At 43.6% G+C, this 26,644-nt stretch overlaps 1 protein-coding gene, 1 long non-coding RNA gene and 2 other non-coding genes across 9 annotated transcripts in view; 1 reads left to right on the forward strand and 3 right to left on the reverse strand.

Moving 5' to 3' along the window:
• Positions 1–843: 843 nt before the first annotated feature.
• LOC120233214 lies at positions 844–1,048 on the reverse strand. Its single transcript, XR_005528754.1, has one exon. It is a non-coding gene; the product is annotated as a small nucleolar RNA SNORA73 family (small nucleolar RNA).
• A 678-nt stretch (positions 1,049–1,726) lies between these two features.
• LOC120233210 lies at positions 1,727–1,931 on the reverse strand. The gene has a single exon (XR_005528753.1). It is a non-coding gene; the product is annotated as a small nucleolar RNA SNORA73 family (small nucleolar RNA).
• Positions 1,932–9,000: 7,069 nt separating this feature from the next.
• Positions 9,001–26,644, reverse strand: part of PHACTR4 (phosphatase and actin regulator 4) — a 109,425-nt gene continuing 91,781 nt past the window's right edge. For all 6 annotated transcript variants that reach the window (XM_039231876.1, XM_039231892.1, XM_039231867.1 and 3 more), the window contains 7 exons: positions 25,530–25,717; positions 24,317–24,470; positions 18,888–18,943; positions 17,397–17,458; positions 15,776–15,913; positions 15,075–15,151; positions 9,001–11,205 (listed from right to left, as the gene is read on the reverse strand). In XM_039231876.1, coding sequence (XP_039087807.1) covers positions 11,190–11,205; positions 15,075–15,151; positions 15,776–15,913; positions 17,397–17,458; positions 18,888–18,943; positions 24,317–24,470; positions 25,530–25,717 — 691 coding nt within the window. In that variant the 3' untranslated portion in view covers positions 9,001–11,189. The remainder of the gene's footprint in view (positions 11,206–15,074; positions 15,152–15,775; positions 15,914–17,396; positions 17,459–18,887; positions 18,944–24,316; positions 24,471–25,529; positions 25,718–26,644) is intronic.
• On the forward strand, positions 9,763–26,535 carry LOC120231700. The gene is made up of 3 exons (XR_005528388.1): positions 9,763–9,840; positions 25,125–25,196; positions 26,309–26,535. It is a non-coding gene; the product is annotated as an uncharacterized LOC120231700 (long non-coding RNA).

Here is a 26,644-nt window from a genome sequence, read left to right on the forward strand (position 1 = left end):
CAGGACCCTCTTACCTGCACCCTAGAGAACTGGTAGGACCCAACACATTTTCCCAAGTAAACAGGTGCCAGGATATACAAGACACAAGCTCAGGGCCTTGTCACATTTCCACATAAAAAGAAACCACACAACTAGGCAGATTAGTCATCTTTATTGTAATCCATAAATACATCAGAAACACATGGATCAGGGTGCCTGGGTGGCTCAGTCAGACTTGATTTCAGATCAAGTCATGATCTCAGTTGAGGCACCATGTGGATGGGGTGGAGCCTGTTTGGGGTTCTCTCTCCCTGACCCTCCCACACATTTGGTCAACATATTTTCTCTACAGGACTGTTTTTAAAAAGGGGTCAAAAATATGGAAACCGGGGCGCCTGGGTGGCTCAGTCGGTTAAGCATCTGACTTTGGCTCGGGTCACGATCTCACAGTTCATGGGTTCGAGCCCCATGTGGGGCTCTGTGCTGACAGCAGCTCAGAACCTGGAGCCTGTTTCATATTCTGTGTGTCTCTCTCTCAGAAATAAATAAAAAACATTAAAAAAATTAAAAACAAAACAAACAAACAAAAAAATATGGAAACCAACTTGACAATAAACTATTTGTAAGGAAAAAAAAGGGGGGGGGTCAAAAGTGCTCAAGTTTTTAAACCTCCAGATTCAGCTTACAAAACCCCCCAGCAATTATCTACTTTACAAACTCTCCCTGCCAAGTACAGTACCCCAAAGCACAAAAGGTCAACTGCCAACGTTAGGTGAGGCTCCTCTTCGCTCCTGAATGAAAAACAAAAAGAGGATCAGAATCCTACTTAAGGTCTCACTAAAAAATTTCCTTTTAGTTTTCATTAGATGTTTCCTGCATGGTTTGTCTCCTCAGTCATGGTCCACAGAACTCTGAGAAGCTGTAGGAATATGCAGGCGCAGACTCAAGGCCCGGCTTCATCTCCAACGTCGTGGAAAGGGACTGTACGTCACTGGGCAGAGCCCTATGCTCCCCTACGCCACCTGGACAGAGCCCGGGGAGAGTGACCTCCCGGGAGTATCCACGTTGGAATGACCGATTAAACAGCACCACCCTTGAAGCATTTAAGATATTCCATTTTTGTCCATCCCATATTACACAGGTGAATAGGGGAAAGCCTGTTTAAAAACCAGCCTTTACTACCATCTATTTCAAGACTTATCAACTTAGTTACTCATTGTCCTAGGAATATTCAGGTGCATATGCCCCACTTCATCTCCATTATCAGAAAAGAGCCTGCACCTGAGGCAAAATCCTTGGTTCCCACAGACAGACTTTGGTAATGCCATCCAAACTCTTAAATTTTTCAATCAGCAAAGCATAAGTTTCTACCACATCACGCACAACTAAAGACGTGAAAATAATTTTTACGCATTAAAAAACTATCTTCTCAGACATTGGCACACATCTACGAAACTACTGACATGCCAAAAAAACTGTCAGTTTCTATCCAGATGTATTAAATGGCAGAGCACATTTGCGGAAAGGGCTGGAATGACTAAATATCGACAGACCAACACCGGCAAGCCAGAAACAATTTTTACCCCAAATTCTTTGGTTTACTTACCACAAATCAAATTAGGTGGAATCCTGACCAATCACTGCAAAAAAAGTAGGGGAAGAGCTTAATCCAGTAGGGCAGCAGCATTAAGAACAGATTTTTCTTTCATTTCCAATCAATCTAGCTTCGGACAGGGGGTGCTCTGAGAGCTGTTTCCTGCATGGTTTGTCTCCTCAGTCATGGTCCACAGGACTCTGAGAAGCTGTAGGAATATGCAGGCGCAGACTCAAGGCCCAGCTTCATCTCCAACGTCGTGGAAAGGGACTGTACGTCACTGGGCAGAGCCCTATGCTCCCCTACGCCACCTGGACAGAGCCCGGGGAGAGTGACCTCCCGGGAGTATCCACGTTGGTTTCCGTAATTTAATGAATTTGCAGACTGAGCTAGAAACAAGTTTCAACCAGTTGACGACTTCCCCAATCTATCCACTTTTGAGATGAAACCCGAATTCCGAAATAGCAATTCGAGTTCACTATCGGTCTCCTGCCAGTCATCAAACTGAACTTTCAGCCAGCTACCCCCAACCGATCTACAAATCCCAATAGGCGATTAGCTCCATTGCCAGAAAAATAGTAAATGCAGAGCCGCTAAGACATCAGTTACGGCTCGTTATCTATAAACCGATCGTCAGCAGTCGTGAAATCACCCTACATCATAAATTAAGTAGCAGCAGGATTAAGATCCGCCCATTTCGAAATCCGTTCTGGAATTCAGATGGGTGTCAGAAATAAAAGGTCCTGCATGCAACTCCATCGCCTTCTAAGAGACAAGTTAATGAACAAAGCGATGGTCAATTAAGGAGAGGGAGGGCCGCGCATTTAGCGTCCCGGCGCGGGAAGCGGCAGCCCGGGGGTTTCGGTGCTCGCGCTCCTCGGCTACTGGCAAGGACTCCGCGGCCTACATCCGGTCGGGCCCAGCTGCACGATAAGTGTAGTTCGCACCGACACCGCTGAGAATCTTTCTAAATAACACGTCCACAAGGAAAGCTCGTTGGCTGGCGCGGAGTACTATACGTAGAGCTAACGACTCGAGCGGGTAAAAACTCACCAACAACAAGACAGGGCCGCGTGCTTTCTCGAAAAGACCGAACAGTCCCCCAGGCATCTATATTTATACCTTCTGAAGCGCGCGTTGCCAACGTATCTCTAGTGCGCCTGCGCCGTGCCATGCGCAGTTAGGGAATCGGAATTTCGCTAAGGGTGCTGGGAATCGATTGCAACTGGCCCCACCCCCTATCTGGCTCCGAGGTTTCTCGCGACAACAGAGCCTTCACGCTCGGGAACCTTGCTGGGGAATGTAAATTATAGAACCTGAGTTTAGAAGTATGTAGTCCGGTAAGTATGTGCTGAGTAGCAAATTTCCTTCTCTGCAATCAGATAACCTAGTCTGAAGAATATACAGTTAAATAAACTCGCCAATAAAAACACCCCACTTTGCAGTAGTTGTATGCAAAATTGAAAAAGCCACGTGGAGAAATGCAGAATCTCAAAAGTGATTGAATCTGCTCTGTCGCATCTGAAATAAACCTTTGATATATGCATAGGTTAATAACACAAGTGCTTCTACAGGAATTCTGTAATTAAAACCCTCCTATACACAACAGTGGATGTATTTAATACTGCTGAACTGTACACCTAAAAATCATTAAAAGTAAATTTTACATAAAATATATTTTAACACATGCCCACAGGGGCACCTGGATGGCTCAGTCGGTTAAGCGTCTGGCTTCGGCTCAGGGCCATGATCTCACAGTTCATGGGTTCGAGCCCCGCATAGGGTTCTGTGCTGACAGCTCAGAGCCTGCAGCCTATTTCAGATTCTGTGTCTCTCTCTCTGCCTCTTCCCCGCTCATACTCTCTTGTCTCAAAATTAAATTTAAAAAAATAATTAAAAAAAACCCACATGCCCACCTAATATAAAGAAGTAGGCAAGTAAAGAATCCTAAAGATACATATTACATGTGAAATACTGCAAATGTGAAAGATTTTTTTCAAGAGAGTTCAAGAGTGGGGGTAAGTAGCAGAGGGAGAGGGAGACAGAATCCTAGGCAGGCTCCACACAGTGGGAGGAGACTTGGGATCCATCCCATGATACTGAGATCAAGACCTGAGCTGAAATCAAGGGTCAGTCTCTCAACCCACTGGGCCACCAGGTGTCCCTGTGATAGAATTTTGAATGTGATGTTAAGCGAATAGATATTAGGTAAATTAACATGGAGACATCACAGCTGGGCTACAGTGAGTGGAAACATTTATAGTGTTCTTCCTTTAAAATTTTGTTCTGAATACCTTACATGCATTACTTAACTACGACAGGAATTCTAGAACATTGGTATTGTTACCTAAATTTTAAGATGTGAAACATGCAAGAAACGGTTCTCAAAGCGAAGTTGTCAGACCTGGGGGTCCCTCGGGCTCTTTTGGGAGGTCCCTGAGGTCAAAACTATTTCATAGTAATATTTAGACTTCCTTTGCCTTTTTCACTGTGTTGACTCTGTACCATAAAGTGAAATGGTGGCTAAAACTGATGGTCCTTTAGTATGTTTTCAGGCCCTGTCACCAAACTACTGGTATCATTGTATTCTTCAGCATCACGAGTTTACAGGTTAAAAAAAAAAAAAGTCAGTTTCTCAAACTCTTAGAAAATAGAGAGGTGGTTGCCAGGGACTTGGGTTATGTGGAAAGGGGAGGTGTTATTCAATAGGTACAGAATTTCGGTTTAGCAAGATGAAAAAGTACTACAAATCTGTTACTACAGTGTACTACACTGAGTAGTGTGTGTATAGTGGCTACTGAACCGTATATTTAAAAGTGGTTTAAAAAAGGCACATTTTATGTTTTTTTTTAAGTTTACTTATTTAATTTTTGTAGTAATCTCTACCCCCAAAGTGGGCTTAGACTTCTTGACCTCATGACCCCAAGATCAAGAATTGCGTGCTCTACTGCCTGAGCCAGACAAGGCCACCCCTGTCACCCACCCCTCACCCCCACAAAGGCACATTTTATGTTCTGTGTTTTTTCACCAATCAAAAATCATATTTACAACAATTTAAAAATAGCTTCCTCTAAGAATGCTGTTGAAGAAATAAAAGGCATTAATTTAATTAATTCTCAACTTTTGAGTATCCATCTTTTTAATATTTAAGACAAATTTTTAATGTTTATTTATTTTTGAGATAGAGACAGAGCGTGAGTGGGGGAGGGGCAGAGAGAGAAAGGGACACAGAATCCGAAGCAGGCTCCAGGCTCTGAGCTGTCAGCACAGAATCTGATGTGGGCTTGAACCCTCGAACTTTGAGACCATGACCTGAGCTGAAGTCAGACGCTTAAGGGACTGAGCCACCCAGGTGTCCCAAGAGAGCCAGTACTTTAAGGGAAAGAAGACAAATAATTCTGCTCCTGCTTCTTCTCTGGCCGATTTACTGGTATTCAGCTCCCTTTTAGTCACTCACTTAACATTTAGTAGATATGATTTATCTACTAGGCATTGTGGTAGACAATGATTACTCTGATATGAAACTCTTTTCTTTTTTTTAAACATTTTATTTTATTATTCTTAAGTATTTTTTTTTTCATTTTCAGAGAGAGAGTGTGCATAAGAGAGAGGCAGAGAGAGAGGGAGAGAGAGAGAATCCCAAGCAGGCTCTGCACTTGTGAGTGAGGAGTGCAATATGGGGCTTGATCCCACAACCCTGGGATCATGACCTGAGCTGAGACCAAGAGTCGGATGCTGCAGTGAGTGAGCCACCCAGGTCCCCCAAGATTTTATTTTTAAGTAATTCTTACATCTAAGTGCGGCTCAAACTTAAAACCCTGAGATCGAGAGTTGCAGGCTCTACCAACTGAGCCAGCCAGGGCGTGGACTCCTTTTTTTTTTTTTTTTTAAATGTTTTATTTATTTCTAGGAGAGAGAGAGACAGCGTGAGCAGGGGAGGGTCAGAGAGAGAGGGAGTCACAAACTGAAACAGGCTCCAGGCTCTGAGCTGGCAGTCAGCACAGAGCTCGACGCGGGGCCCGAACCCACGAACTGCGAGATCATGACCTAAGCGAAAGTCGGATGCTTAACCGACTAAGCCACCCAGGCGCCCCTTTTGCTTTTGTTTTTGTTTTTGTTTTTTTTAAATGTTTTATTTATTTCTAGGAGAGAGAGAGAGAGAGACAGCGTGAGCAGGGGAGGGTCAGAGAGAGAGGGAGTGGACTCCTGATAGGAAATACTTCTGTCTGTGAGAGCCCGGAGTAGGAGAAAACAGACATGCCCCCAAATTATACTATCGCTTGATGCGTGCTATATTCTGAGAACACAGGACAGAGCAGTTGAACAATCTGCTCAAGGCTAAAGGAATATTCCGAGGAGTTAAAATTTGACCTTAAACTTGAAGCGGTGGAGTAGAGGAGTGGAGTATGGATGATGACACCATTGCTGAGGAACGAGCAGGACTGTGGTCTCCTGGGAAGGGAAAGAAGGCGGATGAGGTAATCTGAAGGGAGATGTGCCTGCACTTTTCATGAGACCAGAAATTAGGCAAAGGCTGAATTATAAAATATGTTGTAGTCGAGGCCCAAGAGTTTAAATTTGATCTTGCAGGCACTGAGAGATCAATAAGTTTTGAGTAAAGGATAGCTGTGACCAGTTTTGCATTTTAGAAAGGTAACTCTAGTGGCAATATTGGAGGATAGGTTGGAGAGAACAGAGGTCATAAAGTCCCATTAAATTCTGCTGACTTTGAACTTGGATGGTGAACAAGGCAAGAGGAGATACAGGAAGCAAGATCAAGAGACATTTCTGAGGTAGAGAATGCACAGAACTTACTGTCCCCCAGGACCTGCAAAGAGGAGAACGTGCAGATAATACCAAAGTTTCGGGCTTAGGGGAGTAAACATATGGTGGTCTCTAACTCTGGTGACTGAGCAAGTAGGCTGTGGAGGTAGACAGTAAGGTCCATATTGGAGGTACACAGAAGTTCCCTTGGGGACATTTGGGTGTATAGATGTCCAAAGGGCAACTGGATGTAGGGTTGGAGTCCAGCACAAAATCTGAGTTGCGGATAAAGATATAGAAGTTGTCAGAATAAGAGTGGTGGCTGATGTCACCTTGGGAGAGCAGGGAGAGTGAGAAGACATGAAAACCCACCTAAATAGTGTTACAGGGAAGAAGCCAGCAGGGCAGAGAAAGCATGATCAGAGAACTGAGAGACCGCTGTGTCTGAGAAGCCACGAAAGAAGTTTGGAGAACTTGGGACATGGCCAAAGCATCAAATGCTGCAGAGTAGTCAAATACATTAAGAGCTGAAAACAGAGTTTGGATGTGGCAGTTAACTGAGAAGTTGCTGGTGACCTCAGGCAAAGTCATTTGATTTTGGATTTAGTTTAGATTTTGAGTTGAGTGACTGTGGCTTTGGAAATGGAAAACCGAGTATACAGACCAGAGGTCACAAGCCAATGTCAAGGAGCGTATTCAGTTTACATCTATTTCACTTCTTTTTTCTGTTTTCTTTTTTCAGTTCAACTGCTTGGACTGTATGGGGAATTTAAGCTATTTAACATTAGAATAGATTATGTGGAGGGAGTATAGGAAAAGTGGGAGGTAGGGCAATAGGTGTAAGAGAAAAGAGTCAAGGGAAGATTGTTTTTTCCAGGGGTGGTGGACAGGAAGGAGATAAATACTGACTGACCGAATGAATGAATGAGTAAATGAATGAATGGTGCCTGTGCACCTCTTCAGTACCAGATGGAGGGATATTGAGGGTGTTTGTCCCTGTCCAATGACCTCTGTGCTTTCTTGGGGAAGAAATTAATGGTATCCACACAAGAGACAGATGGAGCAAGTGGCCCAGGTTGCTGGTGGTTTCTTACCCGTCATGCCTCCTAGAGCTAGAATTGAATGGAGCCTTGAAGTGGTGGTTCAGGCTATGTTTTGGTTTCAGGGCTTGGCTTTCCTTTGTTGAACATTCTCACCTTTCGTCCGTACACTTCCTACCCCATCCCCTCCCATTCAATATCCACTGTGCTTGCCCTTTCTGAAAGTGGCTCTTCAAACTGCTGTTTCCAACTGCGGTCTTCCCTCTCCTGCACACACTAACCTAAATCCATAAGGACCCTAAATTCATTCATCATCTCAGCAAACGCTGAGCAATATGCACCTTCAAAACACCCTTCTGGGACAGATATCATATGTTTGCACATATAGGTGGATTAGGAGGAACTTAACGGAGGACCATGGGGGAGAAGAAGGGGAAAAATAGTTGCGGGGAGGGAGGAAGGCAAACCATGAGAGACTCTTGAATGCTGAGAACAAACTGAGGGCTGATGGGAGTGGGGGGGGTAGGGGGGAGATGGGCATGGAGGAGGGCACTTGTGGGGATGCGCACTGGGTGTTATATGTAAGTCAACTTGACAATAGACTATTTAAGAAAAAAAAACAACCCCCCGCCCTTCTGTAGACAAAGCTTATTAACCTCAAAAGAGCGATGGCAATTTGAGACCTCTTTGGAGCTCTGGCCGCGGTGGGGTTTGGCCTTTGGAGGGCAGTAGGAGGAAAATCTGGGAGCAGGTGGAACTCAAGGATGAGCAGTTGTGACTCATGGTTTCTTTGAACTCTTGGTAAAGGATGGTGTACTAATCAAAGCCAGTCTCTGAAATGACAAGAAGAAAGTGAGTCATTTGGTGAGGCTACTGGGACTGAAACCAGGCTGCTTGCCAGAGGAGCACACGAGGGAGGAGCTGTCCTGCTGTGCTGCCAGCCTAAGTCTGTTTACATGTGGTCCACACACAGCACAGCCTTGCAGGGACAACTGACTGGGATGCAATTGCCTGTCCCTCAATATATGCAAACAGTGATTATGTAATTTGCTTTGACCTTTGGGAAGCAACTTCACCTCCCAGGTCCTTTTTCCCCTTACCTCCCAAATTAGGGGTGGGGTAAATTGGATAAAGGACCCGGTGCCATACCACACGGGGGGGTGGGGGTGGGGGTCACAGTTGACTTTCTGTCCTACATGTGCACAGACACAACATAACTGGCCTTCCCTCTGGTTACACTTAATAATGTTAGTATTATTTCCCCCCCTCATCTACTTCTTATTTAGGCCATCTAGCAGTATTTTAGGTATCATTTATAAGCTTGCTTAAATCTTTTGGAATAAGGTAGAGAACATTAAAAAGCACTTCAGGGGCACCTGGGTGGCTCAGTCAGTTAAGTGTCTGACTTCGGCGCAGGTCATGATCTCACGGTTTGTGAGTTTGAGCCTCAGCATCAGGCTCTGTGCAGACAGCTCAGAGCCTGAAGCTTGCTTTGTCGTCTGTGTCTCCCTTGCTCTCTGTCCCCCTCCCCGCCTCACACTCTGTCTCTCTCCCTCTCAATGAATGAATGAATGAATGAATGAATGAAACACTTCATACCAGAATAGTATAGTTTGTCTTTTTTTAATTCTAAAATACTTTATAATTAATATTGATAGGAAGACTGATATACAACACAATTATTTACTTTACAAGGAGATTCTGTACATCAGGGAAGCATCTTAAAGTACAATACATCAGACTTATTTATTCTTTACATTATGATTATGAACTGTTACTTACATAAAAAGGGAACACAAAATCCATTATACATATATATATATATATAAACACCTGAAAGGACTTGACCCCCAAAGTATCTTGTTTCAAAAGAACATGAATGAGATGAAAGATGAGCCAGAATCCTTGGTGGCACATAGAAAGCAGACATGTAGCTCAGGAAATCAAATCCTGTTTCAAACTTGGCACATTGAGGGAAAGCGAGGCAGCAGAAGGGTTTGAAAATGTCACCGCAAGCCACCGAGAATGCCAGCGTAAGCCAAAAGTCTCCAAACCAACAGAGAGGTTAGAAGTCGTGTGCATGGCCAGCCACCTCATATACAGACCTCTCACAACTGTGTACAACTGTCACTCACTTCTTGCACTTACACCAAATGTAACGCGTTGCAAGGAGCTGTGGACGCACTCGAGCTCCGTAGCCGCAAGGCATCTGACAGTAACTGAGAGAGCGGAGTACTTCCCTATTCCCCATACAGAGAGAAGACACTACCTTTTTAAGGTCACCTCAGCTCTTTTGTTTTGACTTGATGAATTCTGATTTTTCAGCAAATCTTATATGGACAAAGGAGGAGAAAACAAGTAAGAATCTAGTGAACGATTACAACAGAACAGGGACTGCAGAAGAAATCGGTGGAACAGCCACAGTTTTCTGAACATTAAGAGGAGAAAGGCCACATTCATCAGGTAAATAGGAACTTTTTTTTCCTTCCACTTAGTATGGATAGGAACTAGAGGGAAAGGGTGAGGCAGTATGGTTTTCAAAATAAAAAAGAAAGCAAATGAATTTTCTGTTTTAGGAAATCAGTTTAACATATATGACAAATACGAAAAGGGGTGGGAGTCGAGCCGAGGCCCAGGCACCAACGACACTGGCTACTGCTTGGCAGAGGAGTGAGGTGGAAAGTGCCAGAGAGGGTCAGCAGGAGGACGGGCGTCTGGAGGGAAGAGGGAGAGTGAGCAGGAGGGAGGAACAGTGGGTCGTGATTGTGCCCTTCTACTTCTGCCTCCAAAGTCATCTTCCACACCCCACTTCCCTGGGAGCTTGAAGTGACTCTGGCTGGAGGTGCGGGGCCCGCAGCAGAGGGCTGGCTCCCACGGAGTTGCCACGTGTCCTGGAGAGCATGTCTATTGGTCAGAGTGATTTAGAATATCATTTGGTGCGACAAAAGTACAACAGCGTATAAAATTTGAGCCATGAGTTAGTTTTGTGCCAAGCTGGCGTTACCATAAAGGCCTTTTTTTGGTTTTGTCTTTGTATACAGAAAATATATATGCTTTCTCATTTTCTTAACTTGGACTCTAATTGCAGCTCAGATTGTTTAATAGGCAGGAAAAACAAAAGTTTCCAGCATTTCTTCAAGATCTTTTTTTTTTTAATTAAAAAAATAAAAATCAGGATGACTTGTGCCCGAAAGGAACATGTCAGATCCCGAGCTCCCTGCAGGCCGCACTGCCTGAGGAGGACTTTATTGCTGGGTTACGAGAGGTATAGCGCACCACTTTCAAGTGACGTGCCAGTGTGGTGTGGAGGCGTCCCCGGGAGGTGGGGCCCCCTCTGTCCGAAGGCTGGGGGCCTCCAGAAGGTTTTGCCCACCACCACTTGGATCTGATGGCTGGGGCCACACAAGGGGCGCTCCTGAGCAGGGCAGAGCAGGTAAGGCGAATGGTGTGACCTGTGCCCCAGCACAGGTGGTCATCTTGGGGCGAGGGTGTGGGTGGCCAGTAACACTTGGAACCGGCGAGTGGCCCAGAGCGTGGGTGGGTGCTGAGGAAGACCCCTCAAGTATGATGTGGTATTAAAAGGTTCAAAAGCACGATGAAGTGTTCGGTTCTGTTCAAAGCAGCACATGGCCACCCATTCCAGTGGAAGCTACATTCATAGAAGTGCTGTTCGCCCCATAACTACATCCCCGAGGACTCAATCCTGGCCGTGCTGGGAAGTGCAGAAGTTCCTTCCATATTGCTCTGGAGACCGAGGCAGCCACGCAGCCCTGTTTTAGGGGGTTGTAGAGCTCTTTTCTCACACTTCAGCATCATGGACGATGGTAGCTAAAACAGATGAGCAAAAAGGGCTGAGTTACCAGATACTGCAGATTTGCTGCGATTATATGAAGTCATGAAATGTTATGCTAATTTTTATTTTTTTAATTTTTTTATTTATTTTTTAATTGTTTTTTATTTATTTCTAGGAGAGAGAGAGAGACAGCGTGAGCAGGGGAGGGTCAGAGAGAGAGGGAGTAACAGATTGAAACAGGCTCCAGGCTCTGAGCTGGCAGTCAGCACAGAGCCCGACGCGGGGCTCGAACCCACGAACCGCGAGGTCGTGACCCAAGCGAAAGTCGGACGCTTAACCGACTAAGCCACCCAGGCGCCCCTATGCTAATTTTTAAAAACTGCCTCTCTGCTACTCTAATTCTACCTAACTTTCCTTCTTCTTCTTCTTGTTTTTTAAAAGTAATCTCCAGACCCAATGTGCAGCTCGGAGTCATGACCTTGAGATCAAGAGTCAGATCCTCTACCACCTGGGCCAGCAAGGAGCCCTATTTTCCTTAGAACGCTTTTCTGGCTCATTTTAAGAGCCACTATCTTTTCTCATAATTTCGTATTTTGAGGCTTTGCTTCTCTCCCTGGGCTCTCAACCGACTGTCTTCTAGGCATTTCCACCTCAATGTGTCTCAGGTTTGTCAAGCGCAACATAGATGATGTGTTTTCCAGTTTGTTTACTGTCTGCTTTCCTCTTTTATTTATTATTATTATTATTATTTTTTTTTGCTTTCCTCTTTTAGAAGAAAAGCTCCTTGAGGACAGGGACTTTATCTTGTTCTGGGTGATATTCCAAGCACCTAGTACTGTTATCTTCCAGGTAGTAGGTGTGTAATAAATCCTTGCTGAATAAATGTCCTAAAGTGTTCACCTCAACTCCCCACTGACTTCACAGACACCAAAAATCACAAGTTTGAGATCTAAGAGTCACTTGACTACTCTCTTTAATTCATCCCTGGATTCAGGAGATTGCCCAATCTGGTTCTGTGCTTGAAATGGCATCCAATCCATCTCTCTTGTATTCTCATAATCACTTCCCTGGTTTGAGCTACCAGTGTGCTCAGTGTGACTATTTTAGTTACATACATGCATACATTTATTTATTCAAAGTTTAAAATTTGTCATTTTTTAGTAATCTCTACACCAGCGTGGAGCTCAAACTCATGACCCCGAAACTAGAGTCACATGCTCTTCTGACTGAGCCAGCCAGGCGCCCCTATTTTAGTTACTTCCTGCCTGGTTTCCTTGGTGCTAGTGCCTTCATCCTATCACATCACTTTCCACCGATCCACCAGAGCCCCACCTGAAACGCTCAGAACTCCAGCGGTTCCGGTGTCCTAGCGGAACAGTCAAAGCTCGTCAGAGTGTGACCATAACCCACTGTGTTGGTCTCCTCTTCACCACACTGCTCCCTCGTGTCCCTTGCTCCAGCGACACTTTCTGTCACCGAGAGATAGTGTGCACTTGCTCACCTCCCATCGCCTTGGTAATGCCGGTCCCTCTGCTTAGAATGCTGCTTGGTGATACTGGTTCCTTCCTTCCTTCTTGTTCAAATAAATTCTTTCACATGCTTTAAGATTCAGCCTAAGTGGCACCATCTCTATGACTCTTTTATTGTTGCTCGCTATACTGCTTTATTACTATTATAACAACAATGAGAACGGGTAACACTGACATAGCTAGGAAATGGTAGAGCTGGGATACGAAACCTGGCCGATTCAGGACTTAGACTGACTGGGGCATTCATCATAGTGACTGCACTCAATGGTCAGTAGCGCACAAGTCCTTTTCCGATTAGACTACAGTCTTCTGGCTGGCAAGTATGGCTTGTTATTTGAGTTCATACTACATTGCCCTGAAGAGTGTTATTGCTGTTCAAAAAACGTGCCTTCTCTTCCACATTGAGCATAGAGCCTGTTTAAGATTCCCTCTCTTTCCCTCTGCCCCCTCCCTCACTTTCTCAAACAAAATTTGCCTTCTCTAAAAATTCTGTAATTAAAAGAACCATTTGCGGGGCGCCTGGGTGGCTTAGTCGGTTAAGCGTCCGACTTTCGCTTAGGTCATGATCTCGCAGTTCGTGGGTTCGAGCCCCGCGTCGGGCTCTGTGCTGACTGCCAGCTTGGAGCCTGGAGCCTGTTTCAGAGTCTGTGTCTCCCTCTCTCTCTGACCCTCCCCTGCTCACGTTGTCTCTCTCTCTCTCTCTCTCCTAGAAATAAATAAAAATATTAAAAAAATAAAAATAAAAATAAAAGAACCATTTGCCTGTACTGTGATGGAAAAATGTTTAACAATATTTTATTTTCCAACTTTGCTTGTTGGCTTCTTTTATAGCAAATGTAATTGTTATTGTATCTTCCTTAATTTAACCTCTTTAAAAAAAAGTTTATTTATTTAAAGAGGAAGCATGCAAACAGGGGAGGGGCAAATAATGCCAAGCAGTTTCTGTGCTGTCAGTGCAGAGCCCAACATGGGGCTCAAGGTCATGAACCATGAGATCATGACCTGAGTCAAAATCAAGAGTCAGACGCTTAGCCAACTGAGTCACCCAGGCACCCCCACTTTTTTTTTTAAGTTTATTTTTAGTAATTTCTATGCCCAATGTGGGTCTTGAACTCATGACCCCAAGATCAAGAATCTCATGCTCTTCTGACTAAGCCAGGTGCCCCCAGCCTCTTTTTGTAAGTTCTGAGTTACCAACATACTTTCATTGATTCCATTTGTATGCAGCTGATTCTTTAGGTGGGTCCTTAATCACAACAGTAATTCCACACCAAAATACTTCTTGGCTTGCTTCATGAAGACAGCTAACTAAAATGAAGTTTATACCCTAACGTGGTAAGATCAACAGTACTAGAAATGACTGAAACCAGAGAGGGTGAGATCTTGTCTAACTTAGCAACAATTTCCTCATACAACACGGGGGACACTGAGGCCCAGGAAGAGAGCATCCAGGGGCTTTCTGCCAGTCATTCCTTTCTCCAGTCATGGTTCTGCAATTTACTTAACCTTTTGGGGCCTGTTTCTTTTCTTTAAAAAAAAAAAAATTTTTTTTAATGTTTTATTTATTTTTGAGAGAGAGAGAGAGAGACAGCATGAACAGGGGAGGGTCAGAGAGAGAGGGAGATAGAATCTGAAGCAGGGTTCAGGCTCTGAGCTAGCTGTCAGCACGGAACCTGATGCGGGGCTTGAACCCATGAACTGTGAGATCATGACCTGAGCTGAAGTCGGACACTCAAATGACTGAGCCACCCAGGCGCCCCATCTTTTCTTTTTTTAAGTAAGCTCCACACCCAATTTGGGGCTCAAACTCATGACCATGAGATCAAGAGTCGCACACTCAACCAATTAAGCCACTTAGATGCTCCTGGGCCTGTTTCTTCATCAACAAAATGGGGATATTAACAAAGCCTGTAGGCTTATCACAAGGATTAAATAATAATATGCATTAAATGTCACACTCAGTATAGGCATTTCCTACTGCCTCTTAGTCATCATTCCTGTCTCTAAAGGTGGTCTCTTGCAGTCAGCATGCTGTGTCCTTTTTTTCTTCTTTTTTTCATGTTTTATTTATTTCTGAGAGACAGACAGAGACAGTGTGAGCAGGGGAGGGTCAGAAAGAGAGGGAGACACAGAATCTGAAGCAGGCTCTAGGCTCTGAGCTGTCAGCACAGAGCCCGCCACGGGGCTCAAACCCACAAGCTGTAAGATCATGACCTGAGCCGAACTTGGAAGCCCAACCAACTGAGCCCCCCAGGCACCCCGTGTTCTTTTCTTAATGATGTCATTAGAGTCCTTCCTATCTGAACAACCCTGTTACGTCTGTTTTGTGGTGGAGCTTGACTTAGCTCACAGTATTTGGGTCTTTTGGGTCTTACCGTGTAAAATGCTTGCTCTCTTCATGAACCTCCATCTCTGAGCTTTTAAATTCATTTAATTCTTTTCTTATGGCAGCCTGTGGAGTAGAAACAAACATGTTTTAGCATCTTCTGTCTGCCATAGTATAGCAGTGTCATTTGCCATCTATTCTCCCTTGGGCTTATTAACTTAATGAGTCACCGCACCGCATAGCAGGCAACCCAGAACAAGCAAAAAGGAGCCAGATCCACACTCTGAGCCTGGTACACGTCACCTTCCCTGACACTATTTATCTCATAATAATCCGAATATCTCTACTTACATCAAAACACCTAGAGTGCTTAAAAGAGATATTATAACTTTTATAGTTTCCACAGCATGTAAGAATGCATTTCCTGTTATAAAAGTGAAATATAGGTAATTACTAAAACATACCACCCGAACTCCCTCCAATAGGACATAACCACCATTAAAATGTGTTTTATTTCCTTCCAGATTTATGGACTCTGTGACGGAAAATGAAGGATTTTTTTTTCTTTTGGTTGTGGTGGTGGTGGTGGTGGTGGTGGTGATGGAGTCATTAGTATAAAGTTTTGGTTCATACATCTTGGCATTTTCTATCTTGATTAGAAATTTAACATATCAAAAGTAAAAATATTATGTTTTTCCCTTCTAGTTAGTGTTTTATATTCTTCAGAGAGAGAGAGAGATGAACAGGTACCTTGTCAGCAGGGGTCAGTTTGGTCCAAGGTTTGTCAGCTCGCCGGTCATAATCTTGAGCATCTGTTACTTCCACATATTCGTTAAACCTCAGAATCTTCCTGGCAAGTAGTTCAGCCACAGTCGGCCTTTGACTGAGCTGAAAGAAACGGAGCCTCTTAGTTCACTATGCCGGGGATTAGGCATCAATCATGCATTCAAATCGCCTCTAACCCAGCGCATCAACCTTACTGCTCGCTGGAATTACCTGGGGACCTTTGAACGCTACTGATGTCTGGGTCCATTCCCAAAGATTCTGGGTATTGGGAGGTTTTGTTTTGTTTTGTTTTTTTTAAAGCGCCTGAATGCCACAGCTAAGATTGAGAACCACGGCTATAAGCCAGTATAACCAGTATGCCCAGTGCTTCTCAAACTTTATTATGCATACAGATCATTTGGGGATCTGGTTACCATGTAGATTTTGATTAAGCAGGTGTGAGGTGGGGCCTGAGATTCTGCATTTCTACAAGCTCCCAGGTGAGGCCAGTGGTGCTGGTCTGTGCACATTTTGGGGAGCAAAAGGATCAGAGCTATAAACTAACTCATATATAATACATTAGGAAGTGAATACCTTTAAAAAAATTTTTTTTAAATATTTTATTTATTTCTAGGAGAGAGAGAGACAGCGTGAGCAGGGGAGGGTCAGAGAGAGAGGGAGTCACAGACTGAAACAGGCTCCAGGCTCCGAGCTGGCAGTCAGCACAGAGCCCGACGCGGGGCTCGAACCCACGAACCGTGAGATCATGACCTAAGCGAAAGTCGGACGCTTAACCGACTAAGCCACCCAGGCGCCCCAAGTGAATACCTTTAATATGAAAGCAAGACCTAGTGATTAATATAGAGGGTGAATCTGTTAAGTTTTCAGAAATAACTAGAGAGTTCAGGCCAAATCAGAATCTATAGGAGGCGGCAATTATAGACTATTATTGTGAGAAGGAAAGGAAAAAGGAATTAATCCCAGAGCTTAATTTATTTTGAGAGACAAAGACAGAGAGTGAGTGGGGGAGGGGCAGAGAGAGAGGAAGACACAGAATCTGAAGCAGGCTCCAGGCAAAAGTGACCGCAACACACTCCTTCTGTTACTGTCTCTATTTACTTCAAAAAGTTTTGGAGTCTACATCAAAATCCCAGGTTTACACAAATAAAAGGTCAGAATTTATGCAAACATTAATGGAGCACCTTGTGCCAGGTGTTCTTTAAATAGTAAAATGGGAAAAAGTGCTTTTTTTAAATGTTTATTTTTGAGAGAGAGAAAGAGTGCGTGAGCAGGGCAGGGGCAAGAGAAGATGGCAGAGGATCCTAAGTGGGCTCTGGGCTGAGAGCAGAGAACCCGATGCAGGGCTCGAACTCGCCAACTGCGAGATCACAACCTGAGCTGAAGGCAGACACTTAACACAATGAGCCCCCTAGCTGCCCCCCACCCCACCAAATGCTCTTGATAATGCTGTGTTGTTTTCAGTATCTACAACATGTATCATATTTTCATAGCAACCTATAGCAATTCAAGTCTAACCAAATAGGCCATTCGAATATAAGATATGTGGTCAGTAGACAGAGTGAAACCAAACAGCTGGGCTACATACCTTTCTAGTAAGACGACGTTTAATCTCTCGTTTTTCTGCCTGCCGATCAGCTTCATTTTTAGCTATTAACAGTCCAAAACAAAGAATATTACTTCAAAGCGGCAAAGTTTTCAGTAATCACACGGCAGATATTTCTTACAGGCTCCAAGTCAGAATAAAATACTAACTTTGGCGATGGCCAATCAGGATATTTTTCTTGTCAACTGGTATAGTCAAATACTTAGGAGCAAGTGTCGGCAGCACTATGGTACCAAATCCAGCCAGTTGCCTGTGTTTTTACTGCCCATGAGCTAAAAATGATCTTTAAATCTTTTAACAATTTATTTATTTTTAAGTTTATTTTGAGAGAGTGCATGCACCCATGCACACGCAGAGGTAGAGAGGGGGAGGGGCAAAGAGAGAGAGAGGGAGAGAGAGAATCCCAGGCAGGCTCCACGATGTCAGCACAGAGCCCGATGGAGGGCTCGATCTCACAAACCATGGGATCATGACCTGAGCTGAAATCAAGAGTTGGACATTTAACCTTACTGAGCCACCCAGGCACCCCTGATCTTTACATTTTTAAATGATTATATTTTGAATGGCTTGGCAAGTACCTACACAATAGGGACTTTTGCGTTTGGCCTGCAAAGCTGAATATATTTACTATGTGCCCTTTAGAAAAACTCTGCAGATTCTTGCTCAAGAGCAACCACCAAGAATGAAGAATGGAAACCACACTAAGTCTCACGTGATATGTCTATAAAGGTTCCCAAGTTTAAAATTCACTTGGTTACTAAGCTGTATATATCCACGTAGTAATGAGAGAACAGGGGTGGACTGGGCAGACTGAGCATGCCCACAAGTAACTCTATGAAGCCTAGTCCTCTCAGTGTGGTGGCTTTTAAGGGAAAAACTCACCCCACAATCTGGAAAACGAAATCAAATGTATATTAGATCGCATGTTATTTTAGGAAGTTAATTATGTACACAGAAAGTCAATGAAACCCACGGTCCTATTTTGTGACTTTAGGTGTCCCAAAGTCGTAAGAAATGAACAAGGTGGGACACTCCTACATCTGGGCCTCGCTTTGGGCCCTCGCCCTCAAAGTCCACTAGGAACAGGAAGGCCCCCTCCGAATGCAGAGCCATGACCTTGCAAGTTGGGCAGTGCCCACCACAAGCTGTCATGCCCTCCCACATGGGCAGTGCCCACCACAAGCTGTCATGCCCTCCCACATGGGCCACGGTGCTCTGAGCATGCTGTGAGAACACGGGACCAGAATTTTCTGGAGGTTCCCAGTACACTAAGCAATACTATAATGATATCTTGTAAAGGAAGCTTGGGGGAGTTCTGTTCCTTCCTGGGAAAATATATGACTAGTCCCTCCTGGGCGGAACACCCTCTCCTTGGCCCTTGTAGGAAATGCTTCTCTTCTCCACTCTGGTATGTGTGTTAAAGTCAGAAATATACAAAGAAAAGTACCACTTTATACCCATAGCTGGACTCACGTTGTAGTATATTCCGCTGTTCTAGTTCTTCTGGTGTTGGTCTTTGACTCAGTCGTCTAAAGAGGAAATAAATAAGGGGATTGTCCACGTTAAACCTCCCAATCCCGCGTATTCAGATTTGTTTTGCTCTCAGCTTGTGTTAGCCCCTACATTAGCACGAAAGCAATACATTTTCAAACTGTTTTGGTATTTTGTCTGTTTATCTGATTGTTTATGAAACAATTTTCACGTTGAAAGTGTTAATAGAGATATCACATGCAAACAGGAGGCCAAGAGTCCAGTTCTGGCTCTGATGTTACCGGGCCCAGGCAGGTCCTGGGTGTGCTCACCTGTAAATGAAGCCCCCACAAAGACGCATGGAAGGGGCAGAGGCCCTCAACACATGTAACAGAAATTCTGACTCCGACAACTAGAATGAGGACTGAGATTTTAATGTATCTATTTTTACAGTCGTTCTCACAACTCCGATGTCTTTCTTTTGATTTTTAAACCAGTGATTTAGCAACCACTGGAATTTAAGGTTGTCTCTCTCTCTTTTTTTCTGAACGTTTATTCATTTTTGAGAGAGAGAGAGAGAGACAGAGTGTGAGTGGGGAAGGGGCAGAGAGATGGAGACACAGAATCGGAAGCAGGCTCCAGGGTCTGAGCTGTCAGCACAGAGCCCGATGTGGGGCTTGAACTCACAAACCATGAGATTATGACCTGAGCTGAAATCAAGAGTGGGATACTGAACCAACAGAGCCACCCAGGGGCCCCTCATTTCCTTTTATTAATTTCAATCTCCCTGCCCCTAGCAAACAATCACCTGCTTTATGTACCTATAGCTTTTATTTCCTAAAATTTTACATAAAATATAGTATGTGCTTTTTTTTTTTTTTTTTTGGTCAATTCTCTTTCAGAATAATTACTGAGCTCTACTCAAGTTGTAACATTATAAAGAGTTTGTTGCTTTTTATTTCTGTGCAGTATCCCACTGAATGAGGACACCGCGATTTGTTCCTCTATTTGCCCTTTGGTGGATATTTATGTTGTTTCTAATTTTCCTGGGTGGCTATTACAAATAATAGCTAATGGAATGGCTGGATCATATGTTTGAGTTTTAAAAAAGAATTTATAAATGTTTCCTAAAATAGTTCTACTATTTTACATTCCTACCACCAGTGTATGAGAATCCAGCTGCTCCTTATCCTTAGCAACTCTTGGTATTATTAGTCTTGTAAATTGTACAATTTTAGCCAGCCTAGTGGGCTTGTAGTGGTTTCTCACTGTGGTTTTGGTTTGCATTTCCCTAATTACTAATGATGTCGAGCATCTTTCAATATGCTTATTTGCCATCTATATTTTCTTCTTTGAAATCTTCTCCACACCTTTTCCTTTATCAGATACATGATTCACAAATATTTTCTCCCAGTTTGTGGCTTGTTTTTTACTTCTCTTCAGTGTCTTTTTTTTTTTTTAAATGTTTATTTATTCTTGAGAGAGAGGAATGGAAGACAGCGTGAGCACGGGAGGGGCAGAGAGAAAGAGGGAGACACAGAATCTGAAGCAGGGTCCAAGCTCCAAGCTATCAGGACAGAGCCCAACATGGGGCTCAAATTCACGAACTGCGAGACCATGACCTGAGCCTGAGTTGGAGGCTTAACCGACTGACTCATCCAGGCACCCCTAGTGTCTTTCAAAGAAGAAAAATGTTTAATTTAGATGAAGTGCAATTTATCAATGTTTTTCTCTTAAGAATCATGCCTTTGAAATCATAGCTGAGAAATCTTTGTCTAACTCTGCTAGAAGTTTTGTAGTTTTAGCCCTCATACTTAAACCTAGGATTCATTTTGCGTTAATTTTTTTAATGTTTCTTTTTTTTTTTTTCCTGAGAGAGAGAGAGAGAGAGAGACCCTGTGAGCAGGGGAGGGTCAGAAAGAAAGGGAGACACAGAATCGGAAACAGGCTCCAGGCTCTGAGCTAGCTATCAGCACAGAACCCGACATGCGGCTAGAACCCATGAACTGTGAGATCATGACCTGAGCTGAAGTCGGACGCTTAACCGACTGAGCCACCCAGGCGCCCCTTGAGTTAATTTTTTATATATAATGCAAGGGATGGACTGAAGTAATTTTTATGCTGGCACCATTTGTTGAAAATACCATCCTTTCTCCATTATCTTTGTACCTCTGTCAAAAATGGGCTGTACATATATAGGTGGGTATATTTCTGGGCTCTCCTTTCTGTGTGGTTTATCTATCTTTATGTCAACACCACACTGATTAGGTTACTTTTACTTTATAATCTTTTTTTTTTTTTTAATATTTTTATTTATTTCTAGGAGAGAGAGAGAGAGACAGCGTGAGCAGGGGAGGGTCAGAGAGAGAGGGAGACACAGACTCTGAAACAGGCTCCAGGCTCTGAGCTGGCAGTCAGCACAGAGCCCGATGCGGGGCTTGAACCCACGAACCGCGAGATCATGACCTAAGTGAAAGTCGGACGCTTAACCGACTAAGCCACCCAGGCGCCCCTACTTTATAATCTTTTTAAGTTAAGTTTATTTTGAGACAGAGCTCATGAGTGAATGCAGGGGAGGGGCAGAGGGAGAGACAGAGAACACCCCAAGCAGGCTCCCTAATGCCAGCACAGGGCCCAATTCAGGGCTTGAACTCATGAACCATAAGATCATGATGACCTGAGCTGAAGTTGGATGCTTAACCAACTAAGCCACCCAGGTGTCCCTATAATCTTTGTTTTTAAAAAAATTTTTTTTAAATGCCTATTTATTTTTGAGAGAGAGAGAGACAGAGCTTGAGGTGGGGAGGGGCAGAGAGGGGGGAGACACAGAATCTGAAGCAGGCTCCAGGCTCTGAGCTGTGAGCACAGAGCCCGACGCGGGGCTCAAACCCACGAACCGTGAGATCATGACCTGAGCCACCCAGGAACCCTGTAATCTGTCTTTTTTTTAAAGTTTATTTTTGAGAGAGAAAGTGGGGGAGGGGCAGAGAGAGAGGGGGAAAGGGGATCTGAAGTAAGCTCTGCACTGACAGCAGAGAGTCTGATGTAGGGCTCGAACCCACAAACCGTGGGATCATGACCTGAGCTGAAGTATGATGTTTAACTGAATGAGCCGACAGGCACCCCTATAATCTGTCTTAAATCATATTGTGTTACTCCTCCAACCCTGTTCTTTTTCATAGTTGCTTTGGTTACTCAAGTGTATTTTGTATTTCCATAAGAATTTTAAAATCAGTTTGCCAATTAAAATAAAAGCCTTCTGAAGGGTAGTTTGATTGGAATTGTACATATTGATATGTTATAATACTTGAGACTTCTGATCCATGAATATATTTCTCTCCATTTATTTGATTCTTCTTTACTTAAAAAAAATTTTTTTATGTTCATTTAATTTTGAGAGCAAGAGAGACAGAGCAAGTGAGAGGCAGAGAGAGAGGGAGACAGAAAATTGGAAGCAGGCTCCAGGCTCTGGGCTAGCTCTCAGCACAGAGCCTAATGCGGGGCTCAAACTCACGAACAGTGAGATCATGACCTGAGCTGAAGTCGGACGCCCAACTGACTTAGTCACCCAGGCGCCCGATTCTTTACTTTCTTCAGCAGGATTTTATACTTTGCTGTATGTAAGTCTTACATAATCTTTTGTCAGATTTATCTGTAAATATTTAAAGATTTTGTAAATGTTTGTTTATTTTTGGGGGGGGGGAGAGAGAGAGAGAGAGAGAGAGAGAGAGAAAGAGACAGACAGACAGAATGGGAAGCAGGCTCCAGGCTCTAAGCTATAAGCACAGAGCCTGCTGCAGGGCTTGAACTCACAAACCGTGAGATAATGATCTGAGCTGAAGTTGGACTCTTAACTGACTGAGCCACCCAGGCACCCAAAAAATCTGTTATCAAAGGTTCCCAGTCTTAACTAATTCCTATTGTTGATAGTCTCTTGCCGACACCTAGAGGGCCTCAGCTCTGTATTAAGATTGCCATCCTGGGGGCGCCTGGGTGGCTTAGTCGGTTGAGCGTCCGACTTTCGCTTGGGTCATGATCTCACGGTTTGTGAGTTCGAGCCCCGCGTCGGGCTCTGTGCTGACTGCCAGCTCAGAGCCTGGAGCCTGTTTCAGTCTGTGGCTCCCTCTCTCTCTGGCCCTCCCCTGCTCACGCTGTCTCTCTCTCTCTCTCCTAGAAATAAATAAAAAATATTAAAAAAAAAAAAAAAAAAAAAAGATTGCCATCCTGGGCAACAGCAAAGCCGGGTGTCTGAGGCAGGAAAGAATATATCTCAATTAATGAACACCCTAACTTAATTATTTTGTTAAGGATATGCCAAGAGTTCTACTTCCTTTTCCTCACTCCACCAAGACAAACATCTGAGTTGGTCCAATGGCTGTCTATATACCTGGACTTCGTGTACATTATCTGTGCAGGAAGCTGGCCTGCATTCAGTTTCTCTATGCTTTTGGTTCTACTTGACTTGAAAAATATACTAACACTTTGAAATGCTGAAGGCAGATACATGGAACATGTGAAACAGACACAATGAAAAATATGGGTGTGATTTTTAATTGGGTTGGCACCTCATAGCTGAGTAACTGGATAAATGACAGAGGAGTGTTGCTGGCCTGGGAACCATCTGAATTCTCCAGAAACTAAAAAAAAAATTTTTTTTAAAGTAAGCTCCATGCCCAGTGTGGGGTTTGAACTCAGGACCCCCAGATCAAGAGTTGCATGCTCTACTGACTGAGTCAGATTCTCTAGAAACTTTTTTTTCTTTATGTTTTATTTATTTTTGAGAGAGAGAGACAGCGTGAGCAGGGGAGGGTCAGAGAGAGAGGGAGACACAGAATCTGAAACAGACTCCAGGCTCTGAGCTAGCTGTCAGCACAGAGCCCAATGCGGGGCTCGAACTCATAAACCGTGAGATGATGACCCAAGTTGAAGTCGGACGCTTAACCGACTGAGCCACCCAGGCACCCCAAGAAATTTTTTTTAACGTCTACTTATTTTTGAGAGAGATAGAGAGGAAGAGAGTGAGTGCACGCAAGTAGAGGAGGGACAGAGAAAGAAGGGGACAGAGAATCCGAAATAGGCTCTGGGTAGAGAGCAGAGAGCTCAATGTAGGGCTCAAACTCACAAACAGTGAGATCATGACCTGAGCCAAAGACGGATGCTTAACCACAGACTGAGCCACCCAGGCGCCCCTAGAAACTTTTTTACACCCATATTTATGTCTACCTCATGGTTTAAAGCTCCAAGAGCCATTTGGTTCCTTAGTTTTCAAGTTCCAAGAGGATATACAACTGTGTACAATGAATATTTTTTAAAATTATGCTGTTTCTAAAATCAAAAAAGAAAAGAAGAGAAGTGAATACTCCACCACAAAGTCTCTAACACACCTACTGGCAAAACCAAATAAAATCCACCTGTTCTAAGCAAAAGCCTACCGGATAAGTGTGTTCCCAATCTGGTGCCGTATTTCATTCCACTCCTCTTTGCTTTTCCGAGGCCAGGAATTCATGTTCAACTCTGGTTCACTGGGTCTGTGGTTCAGCTTCATTGCCAGTGTGTCCTTCCTCTTTACTTTGTTGGCCAGAGCACCTTTGCACAAGGGAAAGAAAACAAAGTAGGCACTAAGGCTCAGGCTCAATCTTTAACTAGGCGAGAGTCTGAACAAACAGAATGTCAACTCTCAGCTTTCTACTTGGCCTCCAGATAACTTAGCTTATGTGCAGGTGGGGAGTAAAGCTGAAGACCTCTAAAAATCTAGTTAGTCAGATGGATTCAGCTGGGCTAAACATATCTTCTCCCTTCAACATTCCTTTACATTCCTTCTAAGGAAGAGCTGCTAGAGGAGAGAGAATTTAAACATGGGACAGCCTCTGAATTACAGCAATAAAGGCATTTGCAATAAGACACCTCCTAAGATGACCATTCGTTGTTGTTGTTGTTGTTGTTTTAAAGTAAGCTCTATACCAAAAGTGGGGCTTAAACTCATGATCCTGAGATTAAAAGTCACATGCTCCATGGACTGAGCCAGCCAGGTGCCCCAAAATTCCTATTCTAAATTTTTTTTAATGTTTGTTTATTTTTGAGAGAGACAGAGTGAGAGTGGGGGAGGGGCAGAGAGAGAGAAGGAGACACAGTTTCCAAAGAAGGCTCCAGGCTCTGAGCTGTCAGCACAGACAGCAACTGACAGAGCCACCCAGGTTCCTCCAAAGATTCCTGTTCTTAAAGCTGCCTTCTCACTTTTAGGGATGAGGATTCCATTATCTGAGGATCTGCATACATGCACATGGATTTTTCTTTGCCCCACAGACGGACACAGTAAGTTCATGAGACTAAAGCAGAGCATCACTATGTCTTTTCAACACAGCTCAAATACCAGCTTTCTTCTACTCCAAATTCTTTAATACCATCAAGGTAAATGATTTTTCAGTCACAAGCAAATAAAAACCTACATGACTCAATCTACTTGGCTTCTCACTGCCTTGTTAGAATGGTGGGAAGAGCAGGGACAAGGATCCTTCGCAATGGCCTCCAGGGTCAGTTAGGCAGATGACTGGATGGGAGAGGGGGCCTATCTCCATTCATCTTATATTTGCTAAGACCAGCCTTATCGGTAAGATAATTTCCTCCTTTGCTTTTTCCCTTTCTTACTGTGATGGCTCTCATCTTCATCCTCTTCATCTCGGTACTGAATGGGACCTTCTGAATCAGAGTCACTCTCCTTCTCTTCCTCCTCTTCCTGCAGACACTGTGATAGTTTAGGAACAGCTGAGGTAGATGTCACATCTTCAGTGACTGCAGATGGAGGGGTCTGCTCCTCCTCCTCTTCATCGTCTGGACTAACAAATTAATATAATTATATTTTCCTTTCAGAAACATAACAGGTAACTGATTTACATGGCAAAGTACTGAATAACTATGGAAAATTCCACAAATGAAAATATTTATTTCTTCCCTTAACTTCAACCATCTTGCTAAAAAACTTTTTAGCAGCTATTAATCTAAAAGACTCTGGGGTCAAATCCTAGCTCTACAACTTATTCATTAGCTTGTAAGTTATTTAGCTTTTTTTGTAAATGTGAATGATACCTAAGTCCAAGGCTTGTTGTGACAAACAGATAAATTCTAGACTGTATTAGTGTTTGGCACACAGGGTCCTAATGATCTACATGTGAGATGAAAGTTTGTTTGGGGCTGATTAAATGAGAAGACCACAGAGCATCTAACATTGTACCTGGCTCATGGAAGATATACAATAAAGATATTTAACCCATTTATTTCCCTTGGTTTAACAATGGAGTAGCACAAAATGATAATCTAATCCAAGGAAGCAAAGAGAAGTAAAGATAAAAACTAACCTCTCCCCCTTCCATTGTGCAGGCATAAAACTGACTTAGTCTATCTCAAGCTCCTAAATGGTCTCGTTCCAGGAAGTAAAAAAAACTGTACCAGCAAAGATTATGGCAAAGCAACTAAGAAGCAGTATGCTGCATCAGCTCTGTAGCGATTCTTTTACCTAGTAAGGCAAATCTCCAGCTGGCCAAAAGAGCAGAAAGGTTAAGTAACATACACTACTACAAGCTAAGAAGAGGTGGAGCTGGGATTTGAACCCAGAGCTATTTTACTCCAAGGTCAGTGCTCCTTGAGTACCCTGTTACACTGCCTCCCTTGTATCATGTACAAAAAATAAAGTGGTTTTAATTTTCAAGTACAGATGTTTGTGACTGCTATGGAAACAATGTTATAGAAATCAGCCGAGTAAATAA

Source organism: Hyaena hyaena, unplaced genomic scaffold, assembly GCF_003009895.1.
Source record: "Hyaena hyaena isolate Hyena2069 unplaced genomic scaffold, ASM300989v1 scaffold_3, whole genome shotgun sequence".
NCBI classification, from domain to species: Eukaryota; Metazoa; Chordata; class Mammalia; order Carnivora; family Hyaenidae; genus Hyaena; species Hyaena hyaena.